This window comes from Thermobia domestica, chromosome 9 (genome assembly GCF_964235325.1).
Source record: "Thermobia domestica chromosome 9, izTheDome1.hap1.1, whole genome shotgun sequence".
NCBI lineage: Eukaryota > Metazoa > Arthropoda > Insecta > Zygentoma > Lepismatidae > Thermobia > Thermobia domestica.
Window position 1 is genome coordinate 93,208,654 of NC_137462.1, and position 21,540 is coordinate 93,230,193.

At 35.4% G+C, this 21,540-nt stretch overlaps 1 protein-coding gene across 1 annotated transcript in view; it reads right to left on the reverse strand.

The window, feature by feature from the left end:
• Window positions 1–344: 344 nt before the first annotated feature.
• Window positions 345–21,540, reverse strand: part of LOC145694860 (uncharacterized) — a 36,551-nt gene continuing 15,355 nt past the window's right edge. The window contains exon 2 of the mRNA XM_081771561.1: window positions 345–4,398. Within this exon, the coding sequence (XP_081627687.1) occupies window positions 456–4,398 (3,943 nt within the window). The 3' untranslated portion in view covers window positions 345–455. The remainder of the gene's footprint in view (window positions 4,399–21,540) is intronic.

Genomic DNA, 21,540 nt, shown 5'->3' on the forward strand with positions numbered 1-21,540 from the left:
ATCTAAAAACACAATAACTATGAATAAAACTGGTATAACCACTTACAACTTGAATCCGACTTCTTAAACTTAGTTTTCATAAAATACAAAAAGAAAAAAATAATATGTTCAAATTATTAATATTAATATTTGATTTTACGCAATAAAAACTCAGCAACAGAAGAATGGTATTTTTAATTAATTTTAAGTTGATTTTTTCACATGTGCTATATTGTGCACTACATGTTATAATTATTTTTAAAAAGTTCACCCAAAATAATTCTTATAAACCATCTTTGCACCTCTCAAAATATTTTGAATATTCTGATAGTTCAAAATGTCTACATATATGCTTTGTTAAAAAAAAAAAAACTTGAGTGACTAACGTTTATACACTTTATGTACTTAATGTTCATTATTCAAGTGTTTCTTTGGTGATTTTTACACTACTTTATACTTATAAAATGACCATAACTTCATTCTTTTTCTGAAGAAGATATTAACTGAAGAAGTTTTTGAAAATATTCGGTTAATTTTTGTTGTAGGCCTTGCCGTGAAAAATTACAAATATAATTTTCTTTCATGTCTACTTGATCTTCATTTGTTCTATAATCGCTAGACGATAGTTCTTCTTGAGTTTCTGCGTTTGCTGATAATAGCTTACGAGGCCCATTGGATCCATGAAATGGTTGCTCTCCTACAAATGGCGGACCGTATACAGTTTTTCGTATTTCTTCCAGAGACATGGTAGGAAAAGCAGCAGGAAAATTAACAGCGAGTTTGGAAAATTTGACACTGCTCTCAGGCGGATGAATTAGTGCTTTAGTGATTTTTCTTAATGCTGGTGTATACGGTGCATTTAGAGGATCATAATGGCGCCTATCTTCGTGAATTGATGCGTGGGAACCTGGGAGCAATCCAGATTCTGAATATTGTGCAACTGAGAAGCTACCCGAAGAACGTAGTTCCTGTTCCAGATCAGAAGAATTTGTTGTGTTGCTCGCTTCTTCTGGTTCTTCACTTGTGGTATTGTTGGTGGTATTGTTGCTTACGTATGAGGAACTGTTCGTTTCTTTCTGTGTTGTATTAATTTTATCGTCCATAATATTTGCATCTAGTTCTTCTGGTTCTGATCTTATAGTTCGAATCTTCTTTCCAAACAAGCTACTGAATACCTTCTTTGTTTTACTCTTTTTCAGTACTGGAGGACCCTGAAAAGTTTCTGTATCTTCACTCTGTTGTGTTCGTAAGTTGTTTTTGGTTGAGTTACTTCGTAGCGATTCACTTACTGCAGGTGCACTTCTCTTTGCTTTCGTCGAGGCCTTATTTTGTGTATTTTCCTCTTGTCGATCATTCAATGTAACTCTGTCACTACCATCCAAAGCATCAGGAAAGCGTTTCGATCGTGATTCTTTATTTTCAGATACTGTATCAAAGACAACATGGCCACTTTGACTGTCCTTTAAGTTGTCATTCTTATTTAGAATTATTAATCGTTGAAAATCAAATGATTCTGGGACAGGAAATCGTTTTCCAGGATCTGTTTTCTCAGATTTTTTGCTCAAAGAAGTAGACCAGATTCCTTTAGGTTTGGAAGATCGTCGATATGGTTTTTCCAAAAGAGTGTTTTCTTTCTTTGCTTTTACATTATTATATTTTGGTTTTTCAGCAGTTCCATTGTCAGTCGAATCTTTCCTCAATGTTTGCTTATCATGTGGGATCTGGTCAGATTGCGAGGCTTTAAGTTCCGGCTCATGCTTTGCTTCATAGAGGGAGGATTTTGACGTATCAACTTGTGCGGATGATTGAGTAATAGTGAGCGTCGAAGGTGTGACTTCGACTAAGTCACTTATATCTTTGGAATGTACATTTGATGTTAATTCCTTGGCAGACTCGCTTATCTCTTTATTTTCGTTCAGATTCTCTTTTCTTCTTTCAGTTTCTTGAATATTTTCTACACTTTGAGACTTCAAATCCAAATTTGGTACTTTTTGCGAAATAATGTGCGTATTTTCTCCCTGATTATTTTTTGCAGAATTTACTGGACTTTTTGCTTGAAATAATGTATGATCTTCAACATCGGAAAATGCATCAGGTTTTACTTGGTTTACTGTGGAAAATTCATTTGTTCGTTGATTAGTTACTTCTATAGAAGCGGCGATGTTCTTAATAGTCTGAAAAGATTCATAATGTTCGTTTTGAGTATTCAATTCCTTATTACCTTGTTCATCTCGAATTGTATTTAATGTTGTTTCAGATGACGGTGTTTCGACCTTGTGGTGGGCATTCTCTGTACTCCGTAAATCTGCGCTGTTTGGATCTTGTATTCTTTGGGTTTGTTGTTCCTTAAATTCACTGCTATTCCCTCTTTGTTGTAGTTCTTGCGATTGGAGCATATTTTCAGTGCTCGTCCGAAATGTCCCAAACTGGGAGTGAGGAATTGTGTACACGAGCGGTACATTATTACGAATTTCCGTATTGTATGTTGATTCAGATAACCTCTGAGAATCTGGTGATTGTTGATTTTGAATGGTTCCACGGTGCAATTCTGACATCTGAATGTTGTTTATTGGAGCTGTGCCACCTTTTCCTGCTTCGCTGAAAGGGATGTTGACGCTATTGGAACTGATGTGATTTCTTTGAACTGCTGGTACATCAACTACTATTGGAACTCTTGGACTAGATAAAGCAACATTTAAAAGTGTCTCGTTTGGTGGCTTCTCCGTTGAAACAAATCCATCGGGTACTTCGGAAAGAGTCTGAATACTCTGCTGAACCGGAATGAATTTATAATTTTCAGTTCCAATATTATTGTTATTGAAATGATAACGTGCTTGCGCTCCTGTTTTCTGCAGTAAATCTTGTGGATCGTTCCCTTGTATATATTGATAGGTTTGTATCGTAGCTTCTTGCACAGGCGACTCTATATTTTCCGCATTACTTCGACGAACTCTTGGATTATTTTCAGAAGATTGTTCAGTGGTGTTATCATCCATTGGCAAATAAAATATCTGGTGAGTGTCTGTTTCTTCTGCATCTAAGTCTTTTTCTGATTCTTCAACAGGTTCTTCATCAACATAAAATAATTCAGAATTTATATTTTCACTGGGAAGTGCTTCTAGTGAGTCAATTGATGTCTCGTTGTCATCATACATTATAAAGATAAGATTTTCGCGATCTGCAGGAATGCTGCTACTCTCATCCAAATACAAAGTCAAGTTTTCCAGTGCTTCTCTTTCATCAAGGGTATCCAAATTAAAATCAGTGATGTTCTCGAGGTCTTCTGGAATCAGGATCAAATCATCAATGTATAAGTCACTATGATTCAAGGCACTACGACATCCAGTTGGCAATGTATATCTTAGATCACGTACACTGGCCTCCTCAATGTTGTCATGCGAGTTGGCATCTTCAGCAACACTAGATACTATTTCCTTTCTCGATTCTGAATTTAATTCACTATCTTCTTTCTCTTCTCGTAGTTCATCTTCAATAGTGCTATCCTCATTTGAGTGAGCTCTCTTGTGTCGCACTACTTCACCATCTGTTACTTGACTTGATTTTTGAATCATATCTTTACTTGTAGTTTCTCTTTTAACGTCAGCATCTTCTATTGTGTCTTGAACAGTAGATAAATCTTCATTTTCGAAATGAGACTGAGTGTTTTTAGAATCGATGGTATGTGAATTCAGCTGAACGTTACGTTTAACAATTGACGTATCCTTGGTCTTACCTTCCGCATCTGCTAAAAATATTGTTTCCTCCTTGGCCTCTTCTGGCTTCTGCTTTGGTACTTTAGTCCTCTTCTTCGATGGCTTAAATTTTCGAACTCGAAGTCCAGAACTCGAAGTCACAGAAATTTTGCGTGTGATTTTCTTTTCTCTTGGCGTGGACGTTTCACTGAAAGCTTTTGTTGTTGTTTCCTGATCACGATTTTCGTACTCGTTTGTTCGTTCTGTAGATACTGTCGTGGCTGGTTCAGTCTGAACATCTTGTGTCGTAGTCTCCACTCGTTCAGTTGTATCGTTAAAACCTGAAGGTACAATAACAGGAGCACCCAGTCCCAATTCCGCTAAAACAATTTCGGAATTAGAAACGGTAAACTTTCTTCTAACATGCGACCCATCTGCTTTGCTGGCGTTGTTTGATGAATCATACCTCATTTGGCTATAGTCTCCGTCAACTTCTGGCTGAGTATAGATGGCCATTGATGCACTGCAGCAGCGAACGTATCGATAGTCCTCGCAGACTGTGTAATGGCCTAACACAGCTACATCGTCAGGAGATTGTCCATATACTCTGGAACACAGAGGAGCTGGAAGGCACGGGCAAGGAGAATATAAGGAGTCGTCGCCATCTGTTCGAGGATTTCTCTTCACAGCGTGACAAACCAAAGGGACGATCAGAAGTACAACGAACCTGAAATTGTAGAATTAGGAAATTAATAGAAATCGAAAGAGATTTCGTACTCTTTTACAATGATGCTAAAATTACAGTAGTCTATACAGTATATAAGAATACGGATTTAACTAAATTTTGCCTGTATTCATATAAACACTGAATATATAATAAGTTTAAAGAAATCTTATCATTGATAGATTGGACACTAAGGACCTTATGCAGAGTCGTTCTGACGCGTGATTAGTGCCATGCTAAAGAGTTCGACTAACATATGTTTCCAGCAGTAGTCAGACCTTTAGTATCATGCTAATCATACGTCAAAACGACTCTGCCTAAGGTCCTAATAGTTTCCAATTTGTAAAACAGAGTTCATGACTATTCACAACTTATAAAATAATCTTTTCTTTTTTCCATTCAAACGAATAACAAAGTTATGCATAACCAAAAGAGAATGCAATCATTTAGTTTCCGGCGTAAGAGTTAAACTTACTGTTCGTGAAAATGCAATTAATTTTTCCCAACGTATTTCTTCAGATATTTCTTGTATTACAACCTTTTATGTTAAAAAATGATATCTTTAAGTTTTACGTCCCACAGTTATGCCAGCTAAGCTAAAGGAGACGGTGATGATGAGAAATGAATGAAATGATGGAATGAAGAAAGTAGGAGGAAATGGGAGAACCCGAGAAAGCCCACCCACACGGTATTTGTTCACCACAAAGTTCACTTGGCGTGAGCTGAGATCGAACCAAGGACCTCATGCACCAGAGCTGAATGCTCTACCACTGAGCCACAGTGACCTCTTCCTTTTATGTTAATTAGTTAATTATATTTTGATTACTAAATCAAAGTATCAATTCGGAATACATGCAGTGAACATTAGCATAAAGCCCGTAGCTACTGGTTGGCAAGTGGAATATCTCCCCTGAAACTTTCAATTTTTTTCTTTAGATAAATACCGGGTGGACTAAAAGTAGGTATACAGTCCCGTACTGACCGGCTCATGGCATTTTATATCATTTACTTGTTGTTATCTATACAAGCAGTAACTTACAGTTCTTTTATTATTTGTTTTTAATCTCTTTTCCATAATACCTTAAGTTTGGAACAAACAGAAGCAAATAAACTAATTATCTTCATAAACTAAAATGTGATACTTTGTAGGATTGTATATCTACTTTTGGGCCACCCTGTATATGTTGGAAAATGTAAGCGGTCAAGAATGTATGGTGAACTCAAGATAGTTCCCCAAAAACATATTTTGTTTGCCTGTCTTAACGTACTGGATATGGATCCTGCTAGCACGTTGACTATTTGACTGCTTGAAAGTTGTCCCTTATGAAGAAAAAGCAATAACTAGGGAAATAATTTATCAAATGTTTCAATGACATTTTGTTAGAAGATAATTTTCTTCTATAAAATAATAATACAAGTAAACATTTAAAGAAATTATTGGGTCACATCATGTTACATGACTCTTTTATCTTGTACTATTACTGCTTCAAAGTTACATCATAAGCAGACTGAAGCTGCCATTATATCTGATATTTTTAAATTTCAGCAACATCATGTGTATTCACAGTGCTTTCTTTTCACGTTTACCTTAGTTCGATTTCCGTTAGAAATGAAATTTCTAGTTTTACGTTCCATTATTAATCACCGTGGCTAAGGGAGATGGTGATGATGAGAATGAATGGAAATGATGGAATGAAGAAAGTGGCAGGAAACGGGAGAACCCAGAAAAAAACCCGCACATCGTGTTTGTCCACTACAAACCCCACTTGCGAATACAGATTTTGGATCACCACACTTCAAGCATAGTTCCTGTTTGACACAGCCTCAACGGTGAAAGGAGTCCATAAGAAATAAAGATAAAATTTCTTAATTAACATACTATTTATATAACCTTTACGCTAAAGGAAACGAATGGTTAATGAAAGCGAATTATTATGAAAGTATTGGTGGAATGAGAATGTGGTAGCAAACTGAAGAATCTCGCAAAAACTCACCAATTCCACCATGTTATCTACCATACATTTACATAGACTATGATCGAACCAGAGGCCTCTCATACCAGGTGCTTATACTCTACCACTAAGCTACCAATGCCGTTGAACAATGTGTGTTCACTTTGTACTGTGTACAGAGTACTCAAGAAAAGAGTTAACGGTATTATTAATACCTATCATCAATGCAAATAAATAATGAAGCAATGACTGGGATAAATAAATGTAGATATGTAGTGAGTAATGTGTTATTTGTAGATCTATAAATAAAAGTTCATTCTGTTCCTAAAAACGTCTATATTATTATTATTATTATTATTATTATTATTATTATTATTATTATTATTATTATTATTATTATTATTATTATTATTTAAATGAGTTGCGTTTCAAAGTGTGAAACAACAGCAGACTTCCAAACTATACTAAAGGGCCACGGTGGCTCAGTGGTAGAGCGTTCACCTCTGGTGCTTGGAGTCCTTGGCTCGATTCCCGCACGCGCCAAGTGAACATTGTGGTGGACAAACACCGTGTGCGTGGGTTTTCTAGGAGTTCTCTCGTTTCCTCCCACTTTCTTCATTCAACCATTTCTCATCATCGCCGTCTCCTTTACCCTAGCCGGCATAATCGTGGGACGTAAAACTCAAAGATTTTATTTCATTTTCCAAACTATACTAATTCAATACTCAAACTTTAAGTAGTACATCTATAATTACTAATTGCAATAAAGCAATAAGATCAAAAATAGATTCCGTTCCTAAGATACTGAATCCATATTTAAAAATAATTACTCTCTAGGTCCTTTCTCTTACTGTTTTTGCTCTATAAGGATTAACATTAAAACCGGAAGTGGTAATTGATATCTATTGTTTCTAAGTGCAATAAAATAATAAAATCAGAGAGGAAACATGTTCTAGAAGCTGAATCGTCATAAAAATGTGCTTGTCGCAACTGTTTACGTTTAATTCATTATCTGGCCAGTGTTGCAATCGGAAAATCGTAGATTTTTACTATGTCCGGTTTGAAAGATAAAAGTCGAGATTGTACTCATTCTTGGGACGCTGAGTGTGTGTCAAGAAGCTGCTTCTTCATATCTCTTGACGCTTCTGCTATATGTAAATAATTGTTAAAACCGGAAGTACTAGTATTTCAACCACTCACAGTTTTGCTACTGTCTTATAAGTTATGAGTTGATGTTTTCTTGAGACGCTGAGTAGATTACAGAAAACCACTTGTCGCTATCTATTACCTTTTTGTTCTATGGCTATAAACGAGGCTTTTTGAGCTTAAAAGTTTTTTGATACTAACAGATTTTCTAGTTAAACGTCCAAAAGCATAAGTACAGTTAAAACTTCACATACTTGAGGCATGGGTTAAGTGTTTGTATATATTGTGTAATACTGACTGATTCAACTACTAGGGATGCGCACGAGACAAGATTTGTGGCAGTCTCGTCTCGAAAATGTGCTGTAAAAGTGATGTCTCGACTCGAAAAATGTATATTTCTCTATTGGAAGAGCCCTGTCTCGACTCGAATTTTGTCAAGAAAATCCTGTCTCGACTCGTCTCGTGCGCATCCCTATCAACTACCAACATAGTCATTCACAAATTAAGTTTCGTGTGATCCTGTTTACAGTCTTTGCCAGAGTTTATTGACTTCTTCTTATACTAGGTGCTCATCAGCATTTTCTCCTTTTTTTCATTTTTCAAGGTATTGCATAGAAATTGAAACAATATTAATCTGTGTAATTTTCTAGTAACGTATAAAAATACTACTCAGAAATCCAGTCAATGTTTTTGAGATGGACTTGATATCTCCTCAGTTCGTTATTTAAGCTTATGATGTATTAATTTGTTTTAAAAACGTGCTCTTGGACAATAAAGAATATTCCGACAACACGAACAATTTTATTATGTATAATTTTTAAGTAGTGAATAATTACACAGAGAATCTTTTATTTTATTATTCGTAAAATCTTGAGGAAAAAACGGGGGCGTGCCGACGAGCCTCTTTGAAACAAATAACCTCAAAACAGAACCTTTTTTTTTTTTTTTTTTTTTTTTTGTAAGTTGAGGAGAAAGAAGAAGCATCTGTTAATACCCGCAAATATGAAATTCTATTGTGATTAGATGTGAGTTTGTTTGCGATGGCTTATTCTTCTATCTTAGTAACTTTTTTATCTTTCATTCATCTTTGCCTTATGATTACTGAGGCACAAAACAGTGACGGTGCACTTTGACTTAAAAAAAAATACAATATTAGCAAATTCACTGCTTTGCCGGAAATATGCACCTGAGGGGTTCATACGTATATTTCTTATTATTAATAATAATAAGATAATTTGTGCCTTCATAGATTTCAATATATTCTATTTAGCTTAGTTGACTTACAATCGGAAGAGATTTACGGTATTTGATGCTTAGCTTTAACATTGGTGATATCATGTAATATAATGTGACACAAATACTAAGGTTAGTACCCACCTGATTCCGAAGAAAATGTCCCGTATCACGACATATCCCGACATGGCCATGTCGGGATTTTGAAATGTCGCGACTTTCGTGCTGATTGATAAACTATATAATTATTAATTATTGATATTTTTGGATTTTAGTTTCAACGATGTTACACAGAGCTTCAAAATAAGAGCAAACCTAATATAGTGGTAAGCAAGCAAATACTAACATATATAGTAAGAATATATATGGGCTACAGCGTGTTTATACCAAAATAAAACAAAAAGTTCATATAGACCTGTGGGGAAAAGTGCATAGTTTAAGAGCTAGAGCTGTCCAAAATCGTAGAAAAGCTAAATTTAAACACGCGCTATTTTGAATTCGAGAAATCTTGTAGAGGACTTCATATTAGCGTAATGGAAGTCATACATATACAATTCAAAAATACATATTTCATCAATGTGTAACGGGTGTGCAAAGGATTATCTGCAGAGTATAATTCCCCGACATGTTCCCGACAGAATTCTGATTTCAAGGTGGGTCCATAGTAGGAAAAAGGCAAGTCTTGACAACAGTAGACATGGAATACACGAAATGTAAAACTAAAACAAATGTCAACCATGATATTTCTTTCTTTTGTAATAAAATTGAATTTGTAACAAATCCACTTTCCTGGTCGGTAGCTAGTACGCATGCTTTTGTTTCACAGGGTCGGGTGTTCGATTTCTAGTTCGCACTAGATTGGTTCTGATCCCATTTATGCTGTTTGTCTCGTCCTATACAAGCCGGTCGGTGATATGCGACATAAATTCAAAACAATGAATCAGTAATTGGCTATAAACTTCATCTTTATACATTTCTGATTACCTAACATTAAGGTTAACTTAACCTAACATTTAGGTTAAGAAATTGATATACATGCAAGATGAGTCTCTAAATATAAAAAAAAAAAACCTGAGTGAATGACTGATAAAGCCCAGGCCAAACCGCTTAATCTAGATACATGAAATTTATACAAGACATAAGATCTGTGACGTAAGGTTTCACTCAGGAAGGAGTTTTGGAAATTCGAGGGGGAAAGATCAGAAATAGGAATAGAAATTATTATATTAAAATGTTCGTATCTCCGTATTCCTGAAACTTAGAAACATGTAATTTTTATATGGGCATATCATTTAAAATAATAAGTCACGTGTTTCGATGTGTTTTGATATTTGATCTAGAAGAAAGAAAAATGGGGGTAGACAGGAAAAAGGGTGGAATTATTATTTTTATAATAAAATCGCCATCTTTCGGAATTACTTAATGTTAGGGACATGGAACTTGACAATTGAACTTTTTATTTAAAATAATTAAACATGTGACTTATTATTTTATAAAAATAGTTTTCCTGAAAGGAAAGAAAAGAGGTGGGAAGAAAGAGGGATGGAGGTGGCAGTTATTATGATGAGATGTCCATTCTTTAGAATCTCTTGAGCTTAGATACTGAAATTTGATGTTTGGACTTCACTAAAGATGTGTTGTTGCTTTATGAGCAGTACTATTCAAACCCGAAAGTTGTAATAAATTTCTAACACTTCCGTTTTCAGTAAATTGTTATCCACGAAAAATGGCATCTGTTTTTGGAATGTTAAAACCTTTCTGAATATTAGTGTTGCCCACGAGATGGAGACAAGAAATAAGGTTTTCTCGAATTGTGACATAAATTTTATAGAAGGCTCGTCTCGACTCGATTATCGAACAATTCTTTCTCGTCTTGTCTCGTAAATTTACATACGAAATGTATGTTTTTTTTTTCTTAGTTTCAGCTAGAATTTATCAGAATCCTACGCCAAAAGAGGTTTAGTAAAGGAGTGATATAACACTTAAACCATATTTATTATTGGAGTATAGTATTGTGTTATTAAGTGTAATAACTTGCGTATCTTTAAATGTTCATAAATACTCTCCATTATGTCTCTATATATACTTTATCAACTTATAAATTTTGAGGGGGCAGGGGGCTCTGTGGTTGAGGATTTACCTCTGGAGCATGTGGTCCCTAGTTTGATCTCCAAGTAAGTTTGTGGTGGACAACATCGTATCCATGGATTTTCTCAGGATATTCCCATTTCCTTCCACTTTCTGATTCCACCAATTCTTCCATTAACATTGACTTGCTTTAATCATCGTCTACCTTAGCCTAAACGACATATTCATGGGGCATTAAACTGAAAGATTTCATTTCATTTCAATTTATAATTTTTACACTATAAATCATGCAAGTCCTCACCCAGAAAATTTTGTTGGGAGAGGTCCAACTTGGTGGCGAGTCCTATACTGCAAGCCACTACGTCTATATAGTATTTAATCTGTGTTCTTCTACACTGAGAAAAATTCCATTCTCCGCACAGCGGTATATTGTACAAATATACGGAATCCTCTTGCTTACTACAGAAATCAGTACGAAGCATACGTTATCCGTATCCTACATAGGCACTGCCCTTAGATGGTACATCATGCCGTTGCAGGATGTCTTGATATCTAACAGTCTTCCTTATATTATATACCTATATGTATGTTATCTTCGTCAGCTATATGATATATATGTTCATGTTTATGTGAGATTCTGACTGCCTATATTGTTTCATATGGCAAATATATATAGATGGAAGACTTACACAGAAAGTATTATAAAACACGCGTTTTCAGTTATACGTTTGCTGTACGTTAAGTCCAAAACTAAAGTATTTACAAATGTAACATACGATTTTACGTACGTCACATACGAGCTTTTTTTTTTCTTAGTGTACACCCGAAAAGATGACAAGTAATTGCAAAGTACAGCCATCTATATTTTCAGAAAAAAATGATAGAACTAGATTGTTTTTGTAAGAAAAGAAAGAGTACATGTGAAATGTAAGATCAAATATTTATGCTACATGAATCATTTCTCTGCTAAACAAGTATATTTTTTATTAAAAAAGTGTACAAAATCTACGAACACATATCGAGTTACCAAGATTTTTTTTTGGGGGGGGTCCGGACTTGGTGGACTCTCGGCGCTAATGCACCCCTGGAAACATGTAAACCAAAACAGTGTTTGAGGTCAAAGACAGGCGAGCTAGTACTGTGCAAGGAACTCTTGAAATTTCTCGTCTCGTTTGGTCTCGAATTAAAAAAAAAAAAAATCATTTTTCTATAATGTTTCTGGTTTTCTTCTATCGTTTTGCTCCATTGTGTTAAAAATTGTAATAAGGACTTTCGGTTGTAATAAAGACATAAAACCCAAAATGAAACCTATTCTTCGGACTCTAAATTTTTATTTTAAAAAATAGTTACTCGCATTTATTATTACCATATTTGCTCTATAACGATCACTATTAATTCAGTAATTGCTATGTATATTAACCACTCAGGTTTTTGCATAGTGATAAAGGCAGAAAAGGAATCTATTCCTGAGACGCTGAATGTACGATCAAAATCACGTTTCTAACTATCTTTGGGCGTTTGTGCTATATATGATTGACATTGAAATCGGAAATAGTATATTTCTGCAACTGTCGTTTGGAATACAACGTTAAGGACAGAGATGGAACTTATTGTTGATATGCTGAATCCAGTGGCGTAAACAAGGATGGTTCAGGATTTAAACTTCCTCCTTGAGTAAGATGCGCATATTAACAATAAATAAATAATCATTTGTTATATTAAAATATATTCCATAATAAGTCAATAAGTATGTGCACTATTGTTGTAATCGTCTGTGGGTTAGATATACGGTTTTCCGTCTCATAAGCCGATAGATAACACCATTATCTTTGCTTGTGTCAGGTTTCAGATTATCACATTAGTTCACTTTTCACTATTGCAAAGTAAACATTGCTACGCCACTGCTCATTTGCACCTTAGAACAACGTTCGGCAATTTATTTTTGTGGTCTGAAAGTGTACTAGGAGCTAAAATCTACAGATTACTTTCAACACAATACGGAGCCAATATTTTACCACTGCGAAGTATTTGCCAGTGGATTAAAAAATTCAAAGCGGTCGAACAAGAGTGAAGGACGAAGAAAGAGTAGATCAGATGATGAGAATGAAAGTTCGTATACTTATTGACTCGCCATTGTCAGAGGTGCTATCCTGCCAGTTCGCACCGGTTCGGTAGAACCGGTTGTTAAAATATTTCGAGTTCGCAGAACCGATTGTTATACCCAGGCATAAAGACACACACACGCAGCTGGAAGGGAGAGTTTGTTGGATACAAGTTTTTCACAGCCAAAAACAATTGACTTATTTAGAGAACCTTGCTTTGCTCTGTACATACCAGAAGATTAATGGCGGACTGGGGAACGGTAAATTTTATTTTAATGTCTTTGTTTCTAGAAATTCTTATAGCTACAGGGTTAAATATATGATCTCACAGAAGAAAGTACAAGCATGTATTTCCTAATCTGAAATGCTCAGATATCAAGAATGAAAAGTGGGGTTATATAAGAGAAGTGGTGATTGTTATTTATATTTGAAACACATACATTGATTACATACCATTATAAACAATTGTCGATCCATTGGTGGATGAAGGTCTTTCTAATACTTTTTGACAACAATTTATCTTGGACAATTCATTTCCAATATATCCACGGTGCTACATAATTTCGTAACATCACCTTGTATTAGGATGCTGTTTTGCTGTTTATGTCTCTATGTGTCACTTGTGGTATCTAGTAAAAAATTTGGTTTTGTTTACCTTGTATGGTTTGTTTCCTAAGATAATTATATTTATCTACCTACCCATCTCTCTCAGATATATATGTAAATGAAATATTAAATTTGAACCCCCCTTTGATGAAATTCTGCGTACGACATTCGCTAAATCCATATCAGAAAACTGTTCTCGCTATATCTCTTACCGTTTCTGTTCTCATATTAATTGACAAATAGACAAACGTACGCATAGAACATAGTCACTCCGGGATACGGACAAAATCTCGCGGCCGAAACATCGCCGCCCAAAATCTCGCCGGCCAAAACCTCGCGTGGCCAAAACCTCGCCGCCCAAAACCTCGCGGGACAAAATCTCGCCGGACCAAAACCTCGCGTGGCCAAAACCTCGCCGCCCAAAACCTCGCGTGGCCAAAACCTCGCCGCCCAAAACCTCGCGGGACAAAATCTCGCCGGCCAAAACCTCGCGGGACAAAATCTGGCCGGGCCAAAACCTCGCCGTCCAAAATCTCGCCGAGCCAAAACCTCGCCACCCAAAATCTCGCCGGCCCAAAACCTCGCCGCGAATGAAACTTTGCTTTAAAATTTACCCAATGTGTTTCTTAATATGCAATTCCACATTACAATTAATAATAATAATAATAATAATAATAATAATAATAATAATAATAATAATAATAAGAAGAAGAAGAAGAAGAAGAAGAAGATGATGGTGATACAAAACATCGTATGCGTGGGCTTTCTCGGGTTATTCCCGTTTCCTCCGACTTTCTTTATTCGATCATTTCCTTCATCCTGGTCATCTACGTCTCCTTTAACCTATAGGACATAATCTAGGGACGTCGTAAAAACTCATATATTATTTCATACTTTCATAAATATTATTAGATTTTTGTTAAAATTTTAAGTTTTTGGATGTTCCAAAGTCCACGAAACTAACCTCGTTAGTTGTCATTACTTTCCTTAAGCAGACTTTCTTTCCCTATAACCAGTTTAAAAATATCCTGTCGCCCTACCTTCACATTGAAATCCTCTAATACAGAAATAGAATTTTCATATGGTATCGCGGGACTTGGTCAAATACCCGTGATACTTCTTCTGAAACAGCGTCTTTTATACCGTCATCCTTATTATCTGTTGAAACATTTACATTTTGGTCAGGCGAGATTTTGGGCATGGCGATATTTTGGGGCGCGAGGTTTTGGTCCGGCGAGATTTTGGGTGGCGAGGTTTTGGACTGGCGAGATTTTGTCCCGCGAGGTTTTGGGCGGCGAGGTTTTGGCCAGGCGAGGTATCGGTCTGGCGAGATTTTGGGCCGCGAGGTTTTGGGAGGCGAGGTTTTGGCCAGGCGAGGTTTTGGTCCGCGAGGTTGTCGCCGCGAGGTTCTGGCCGCGAGGTTTTGTACCCAAACCAGTCACTCCATAAGACTTCGCATTTAAAAGCTACACTACAAGAAGACTTGGAAGTTTGAAATTAATTCCTAACTACTTTCTTCTAACCTGATCAGGAATTATAATCAGGCTTTGCAACTTTGTCTTTAAAGAAAAAGACAAGAAAGAAAACAATTGGATCTAGAAGAAGGGGAAGACCTGCAGCAAAACAGTAAAAGAAAAAAAATGTAGTGTTTGTTGATTTAGAAAAGCTGTCCATCTGGTGAACTGGGAAATGTTATTGGCAATATGCTAAAGAAAGTTGCACTCAATGAAAAAATCGAAAACAATGCAGAATTTGTAGATGAACCAATAAACAAGAGTAGAATGGAATATGTAATGTCAGAGGAAAGTAATATTGGAATGGGAATCCGACAGTACAATAAGAAGACCATATCTTAGAATCCCTTAGCAAGACTTCCTGAAACAAAACTTTCGATTCGCGTTTAGTATGTAAAATTTCGATCTCCTTGAAAAGTCGTGAGCCCCTCAAGGAAAACTAGCAGGGTACACCGAGGCTGTATGAGTCGTGAACCTACAGCTTAATGTGAGATTCGAGCAATGTGAGCTACCACCAGTAATCAAAGTCGGGTCTCCCATGCCGAAGGCGCGTATTCTAACCATGTAGTCATGAAAAAAACTTTTTCTTTTTTTTCCCATAAATACAAACTAAAGGAGGCCCCAGAGGGTATTTAATCATATAGCACTTTCGCTTTATTTTGACCTATAGAATAGTACTGTATGGCTCATTGGTGCCATTTTTAAAACACCCTATATATATATAGGAGGAAGGGAGTATATATAGGAGGAAGAGGAGATGGGTAAAGTGATCCTCTCACTGTGTCTAGTCATGTTGCCTGAAGCTTACAATTGATCCAAATATTGTTATATTATGTAATAAGTTAGGCTTAATATTTTAATATTGAAACAGCGGTTTACCTATTATATATTTGCAATACTAGGTACGCTTATATAGACTTAGGTGTATATTCTTGATCCAAATAATATAGAAGTTATTAACCTGTTTTGTTCTATTAACAAATAAATGCATTTAACTATTTTGAAAGGTGGGGTTTTAGTAGTTTCTATTTGAATTCTCTGTATTCAGTATTAGCTAACTTGTTTTTGAAGATGAACGATTGTTCATATAATGATACGAAAATTCATGGTCTTGTTGACATCGAGACAGATTTATTGAGGAAAGCTACTTGCCAATAAACAGTTAACTAATGAATAGTCAACTAATGTTATGCTTTGTTTGATGATGCATTGTTTCTACGACACTTAGTGATGTGTATATGAACCTTTGTCAGTAGTTGTCTCTTTACTTCAATAAACAGTTATGTATGCGCTATTCAATCGTGTCGTAGTAGACCTATTGGCACAATTGGATACAAATCTGTGACATGTGATTTTACTGATTTCATTCGCGTGAACCAGTTGAGTAGCGTGAAGAACATGCAAATACTATAAAATGCGGAAGAGAAACTATTAACTTAGAGTAGAAGCACGTGTTGGAATAGATGTTAACCGCTCTGGAATAACCAATAGAACTATGGAAGTCATTTCCAATCATTAACAAATAGAACGGTGGTTCGGCGCCTTCAGATCAATGGTCTTGGAGATAGGATTGCGGTAAAGAAACTATTCCTTCAAGCAAGAAACATTACAAAAAGATACTCCAAGGGCTAAGAAAATAAAATAAAATAAAGACTGGAACGATGAACAATGGAAGAGGGCACTCTGGACCGACGAATCTAAATTCTAACTTTTCGCCTTCCAATGTGCGTCGTCATCCCGAAGAGCGCTTTCGTCTCGACCGTGTAATATCTATAGCAAGATACAGAAGGTAGCGTTACTGTTTGGGGATGTTTTACAGATTACGAAGTTGATTGTTTAATTCGAATTAGTGGAATAATGAACAAAAACTTGTTTCACAAACTTTAAGTGAGGTGTGGAATTCCATCAGGAACGTATGTTTGGGGCAGAACTTTGTACTACAATTGGATTTCCATCCCAAACATTCTTCCAAGTTATGCAGTAATTATCTGCAATGCAAAGAAGACTCTTACATCACAAACAAATGGCGTACTTGCCACAGTCACTGAATCTGTTACCCATCGAGCTCTTGTATGATGAACTTGACAGGACAGCCTATAAATGGATCGTAAATAGATGCAAACGAATACTGAAGGTCTTCAAAAGGCTTTTAAGAGCAACTGGAGTCGCATAATTTCTCAAAAGTTGGATAAATTAATGAAACAAATGCCTGGAATTTGTAAAGCTCTTTTCAAGGCTAAGTGTCGGCATTTCATTAAACGCAAATATACTCAATAAATTTGTCTCAGTGCAAACAGGACCGTTTCAATTTCCTCATATGAGCAAAGATGTTTATTTTACAGAACAAGTCCAACAAAATGTTTTTTTTATGGATACATTTTTTTGAAAATTCTGAATAAAAAAAACAATAGTATTCTCAGACTTAAAACATTGATTGTATATAGGGCCTGTAATATTTAAATTAATTTACTCTTCCTAGCTGTGTGACGTGCCCCTATACTTTGCCTTGGAAAGATGGTAACTCTAGTAAGTACAAAGGAGGATTTTACAGTTATTATGCTGGAAAGTATTTTTGAAACCATAATAGTTAAGGAAGAAATAAGCCTTACAGTATATGATATTACCTCAACATCTGCGGATATGAATGTGAATCAGGCATAGTTTATATCCATTTAGAACTCTACTTATGATACTCGAACGAATTTCACAATTGACAAAATGACTAATGAACTTCTATAGCACCGCTAGATCAAATTATGGTTCGCACATCTGAAAAAATATTAAATCTTGATATACATCTTCCTTAGAAATATGGTATATTGACAGTGGTATGGTATATGGTATGGCATTACTAAAGTTCAAACAACGTGCACCCTACGTTTTAAAAGTGAGATAATAGCAAGACCTAAAAGTTAATTCTATTTCAAATCGTGAGATGATACTCTCTTTGGAAAGTACGAGGGGCCGCGGTGGCTCAGTAGTAGAGCGTTCATCTCTGGTGGTTGGGGTCCCGGGTTCGATCCCAGTCCCCGCCAAGTGAACTTTGTGGTGGACAAACACCTTGTGCGTGGGTTTTCTCGGGGTTCTCCCGTTTCCTCCCACTTTCTTCATTCCACCACTTCATTCATTACTCATCATCACCGTCTCCTTTGGGATACCTAAACGTGGGACGTAAAATTCAAAGATTTCATTTCATTTTTTTTCTATGGAAACTACAATTATAAAAATATATCTGAGGAACGATATTAAGCCATAGTGTATGTTGATTGATTTGAAGCTTAATGTTCCTTTTTGAGTCCCGAGTCTAAGTGACAAGTAGATCTATGTCATTATTGTGAGATGCGAAACATGTTTACACCGGCAATCGAACTCATATCTTCCGATCTTCCGTGCCAAAGACTTGTATTGCTGTCGTATATCCATGAGCGAGCACTAAAGTTATAGTAAGGAATCAAGTTTGAAATGACATGACGAAACTGCGATTTATTATACGAAGCATATTCACACTACAGAGAGACAAGTAGACCGAAATATGTTTCTGGTCCTGGTCTTAGATTGGATAGTTTAAACAGTGGATCCAGTCCATGCTGTGACTGAATGACTACACGCTCATTTTCTATATATGTGGTCCGTGTTTCAATCTCCTTGTGGGGTATTACTTCAGATACTAGTCCCAAAAGTTGTACGAATCGCAATTTAAACAATATTTCCGTCTCTTATAGCGTTGGTGCTGAAGAGAGATATTGAAATCTAATCAATAATGAATTAAATCCCACTCGTCATGACATCCCTTATTATTATTATTATTATTATTATTATTATTATTATTATTATTATTATTATTATTATTATTATTATTATTATTATTATTATTATTATTATTATAGTCACAAAACTTATTTATACTATACAGAGGAGGGCATGGTGGCTCAGTAGTACAGTGTTTACCTCTGCGTCGTGGAAACCCTGATTCGATCCCTGCCCAAGTAAGTTTGTGTGGACATCATGATGTTCGTGGGTTTTCTCGGATTACTTCTGTTTCCTCCCACATTCTCACTGCATCAATTCTACCATTATCATTCACTTGCCTTAATGATCCATGTCCCTTAGCCTCAAGGATGTAATTGTGGGACGTTAAACTGAAATATTTTATACTATACAGCGTAATATGTGAAACTTAATAGAAACGGAAAACAAAGTTTTTGAATAATCTCATGATTTTATTTTTTGGCAACTCTGGTATAAATTTAAAAGTCTATGTGTGCCTTTTCTGCTTTTTTTTTTTTTTTTTTTTTTGAAAAGGCGTTAGTTGTTACCCTGGGAGCGGATATCTTTTCTTATTCCATAGAAGTTGGCTTTCTCGATTATCTCAAACACTAAAAGATTGTAATTTATCCTCAATCGCGTTATTTTGTAAAGCTCGATATACACGTATGTCTCATCATTGGACAGGATTATAACTAAACAAAAATTTAAGAGCGAATTATAATTTTGGGTTTTACCTTATTAAACTATGCTGTGTACAACTATGTGTAGGCTACAGTGATGGCGTTGGTCAATGAAAACTTGATCCATGACCCATTGATCCACCACCCACCATGACCCACTCTGACACACCAACCACCAAAACCCATCGTCATCAACTCTGACTAAAAAGTTTACACTTGTAAGGCTGTGAAATTACCACTAATAGAAGTTTCAATTTCTGCGGTCAATTGCTCAAGCACCACTCTATTACAATACCGGTAGATCTGATTTTTACGATATAAAATGGTGAAGTGTTTGTCATGGACCATATTATGATGAATTTCAACTTTATTATCATATATAATTGTTTCCTTGTTGAATTATCGATACTTTTCAGTGGAAAAAAAGGATGAAATTTGAAAGTCTCAAATCAAGGTAAAGTAGGCCAACGTAAAAGAAAAAAAAACTGTAAAATTCTACTGTGTCTCGAAAGCCAAGTAGGAAGTCCTATTGCTAATATTACAATTTCAAATATTAACATCCGAAAGTGCCTCAAGTTTCTTTTTTCACTAAGATATACTCATCTTAGGTAAATAAATAGAAATAAATGAAAAATGAAGAAAAATACAGGCCTTGAAAGCAAAACGTAGACAAATTCACCAGTGTTCAGAGGATGCTGTCTACAATGCACTGAACAAAGTGAGTCTGTAAGTCAGAGTGGGTCATGGTGGTGGGTCGATGGGATCAGAGTGGGTCATGGTGGGTGGTGGATCGAAGTGGTTCAAGTCCTGTTAACCCACGACCCACTGCCTACTCCATCTCTGGTAGGCCACTGTTCTCTTGTTAGTGTTATAATGAAAAATGTGAGAGCATGCATCAATATAGGTTTTATCTTCATAACTTCTTCGTGATTATTTTACAGTATCAACTTCAGAATTTTTTAAAAAAATGAATTTCTTGAAAACTATGCATGATGATTTCCGCCCATCCGCCCTGCATATTTTGTCAACTTAATGAGATCTGTGAATTGGTATTAGTCTCATCTCTGAACTTTTTTTTCACGTTAATAATATTGTAAAATGAAAAGAATTATACGTGGGTTAACTTATGATTATAATACGAATTAAAATATGAGAAATATTGATGCAATACAGAAAAATATTGATTCAATAGTGTTGGCTAATTCTTGAGGCCTTCTTTTGGAAAGTTACAAAGATTTCTTGTAATATTTCACCTATACTTGTTAGGTATTCTTTCTTTGACTATCAGGAAGTATATATGTAAACGTGAAAAACATTTTGACTTTTTTAAAAACTGATACTATCTGGTGTGAATCATGAAACGCCAAAAGATTATTTCAATCACATTTGGAACTTCAGGATTTGAATATAGAACTTTCAAAATGCAAGAAAAATACTCTATTATCTTTTCCAGGAGCGCTTAACCTATAATGTACTTCTTACCATTTTTTTTGTGTAGAATATTGAATATTCCACTTCATCTTAATCACCGCCTCCTCGGAGCGGACGGATGTAGAAGGCAGTGATCTTAATATTATCATCAGAATGCTGTGCGCGCTTTTATTAAAAGAAAATGTTCTAAAGATAGGGGTCAAGTTTTGAACTACCAGTATACTTGTCTATATTAATACTCATGAAGTACCTGCTCTCAGTTAAGAGATAGAAAAGACAAAATTACTTTTGTTTGAAATAAAAGGGAAAACTAAGGAAACGAACGTATCGTGTTGTCTTATATAATAATAATAATAATAATAATAATAATAATAATAATAATAATAATAATAATAATAATAATAATAATAATAATAATAATAATAATAATGTGAAGTAAAGTTAGTAGCCTAATTACAGAAATAATATAAACGAAGGCTCCGACCAATGCACCAAACTTTCTTGTTTCTCACTGAATCATGAAACACATCATATTGTAGAATTACCACTGAAATACTGAACTTGTTTACAAAATATGTATCAAATTGGTAATTTTTTCGAAAATATTCATTTGAGAAAACTCAGC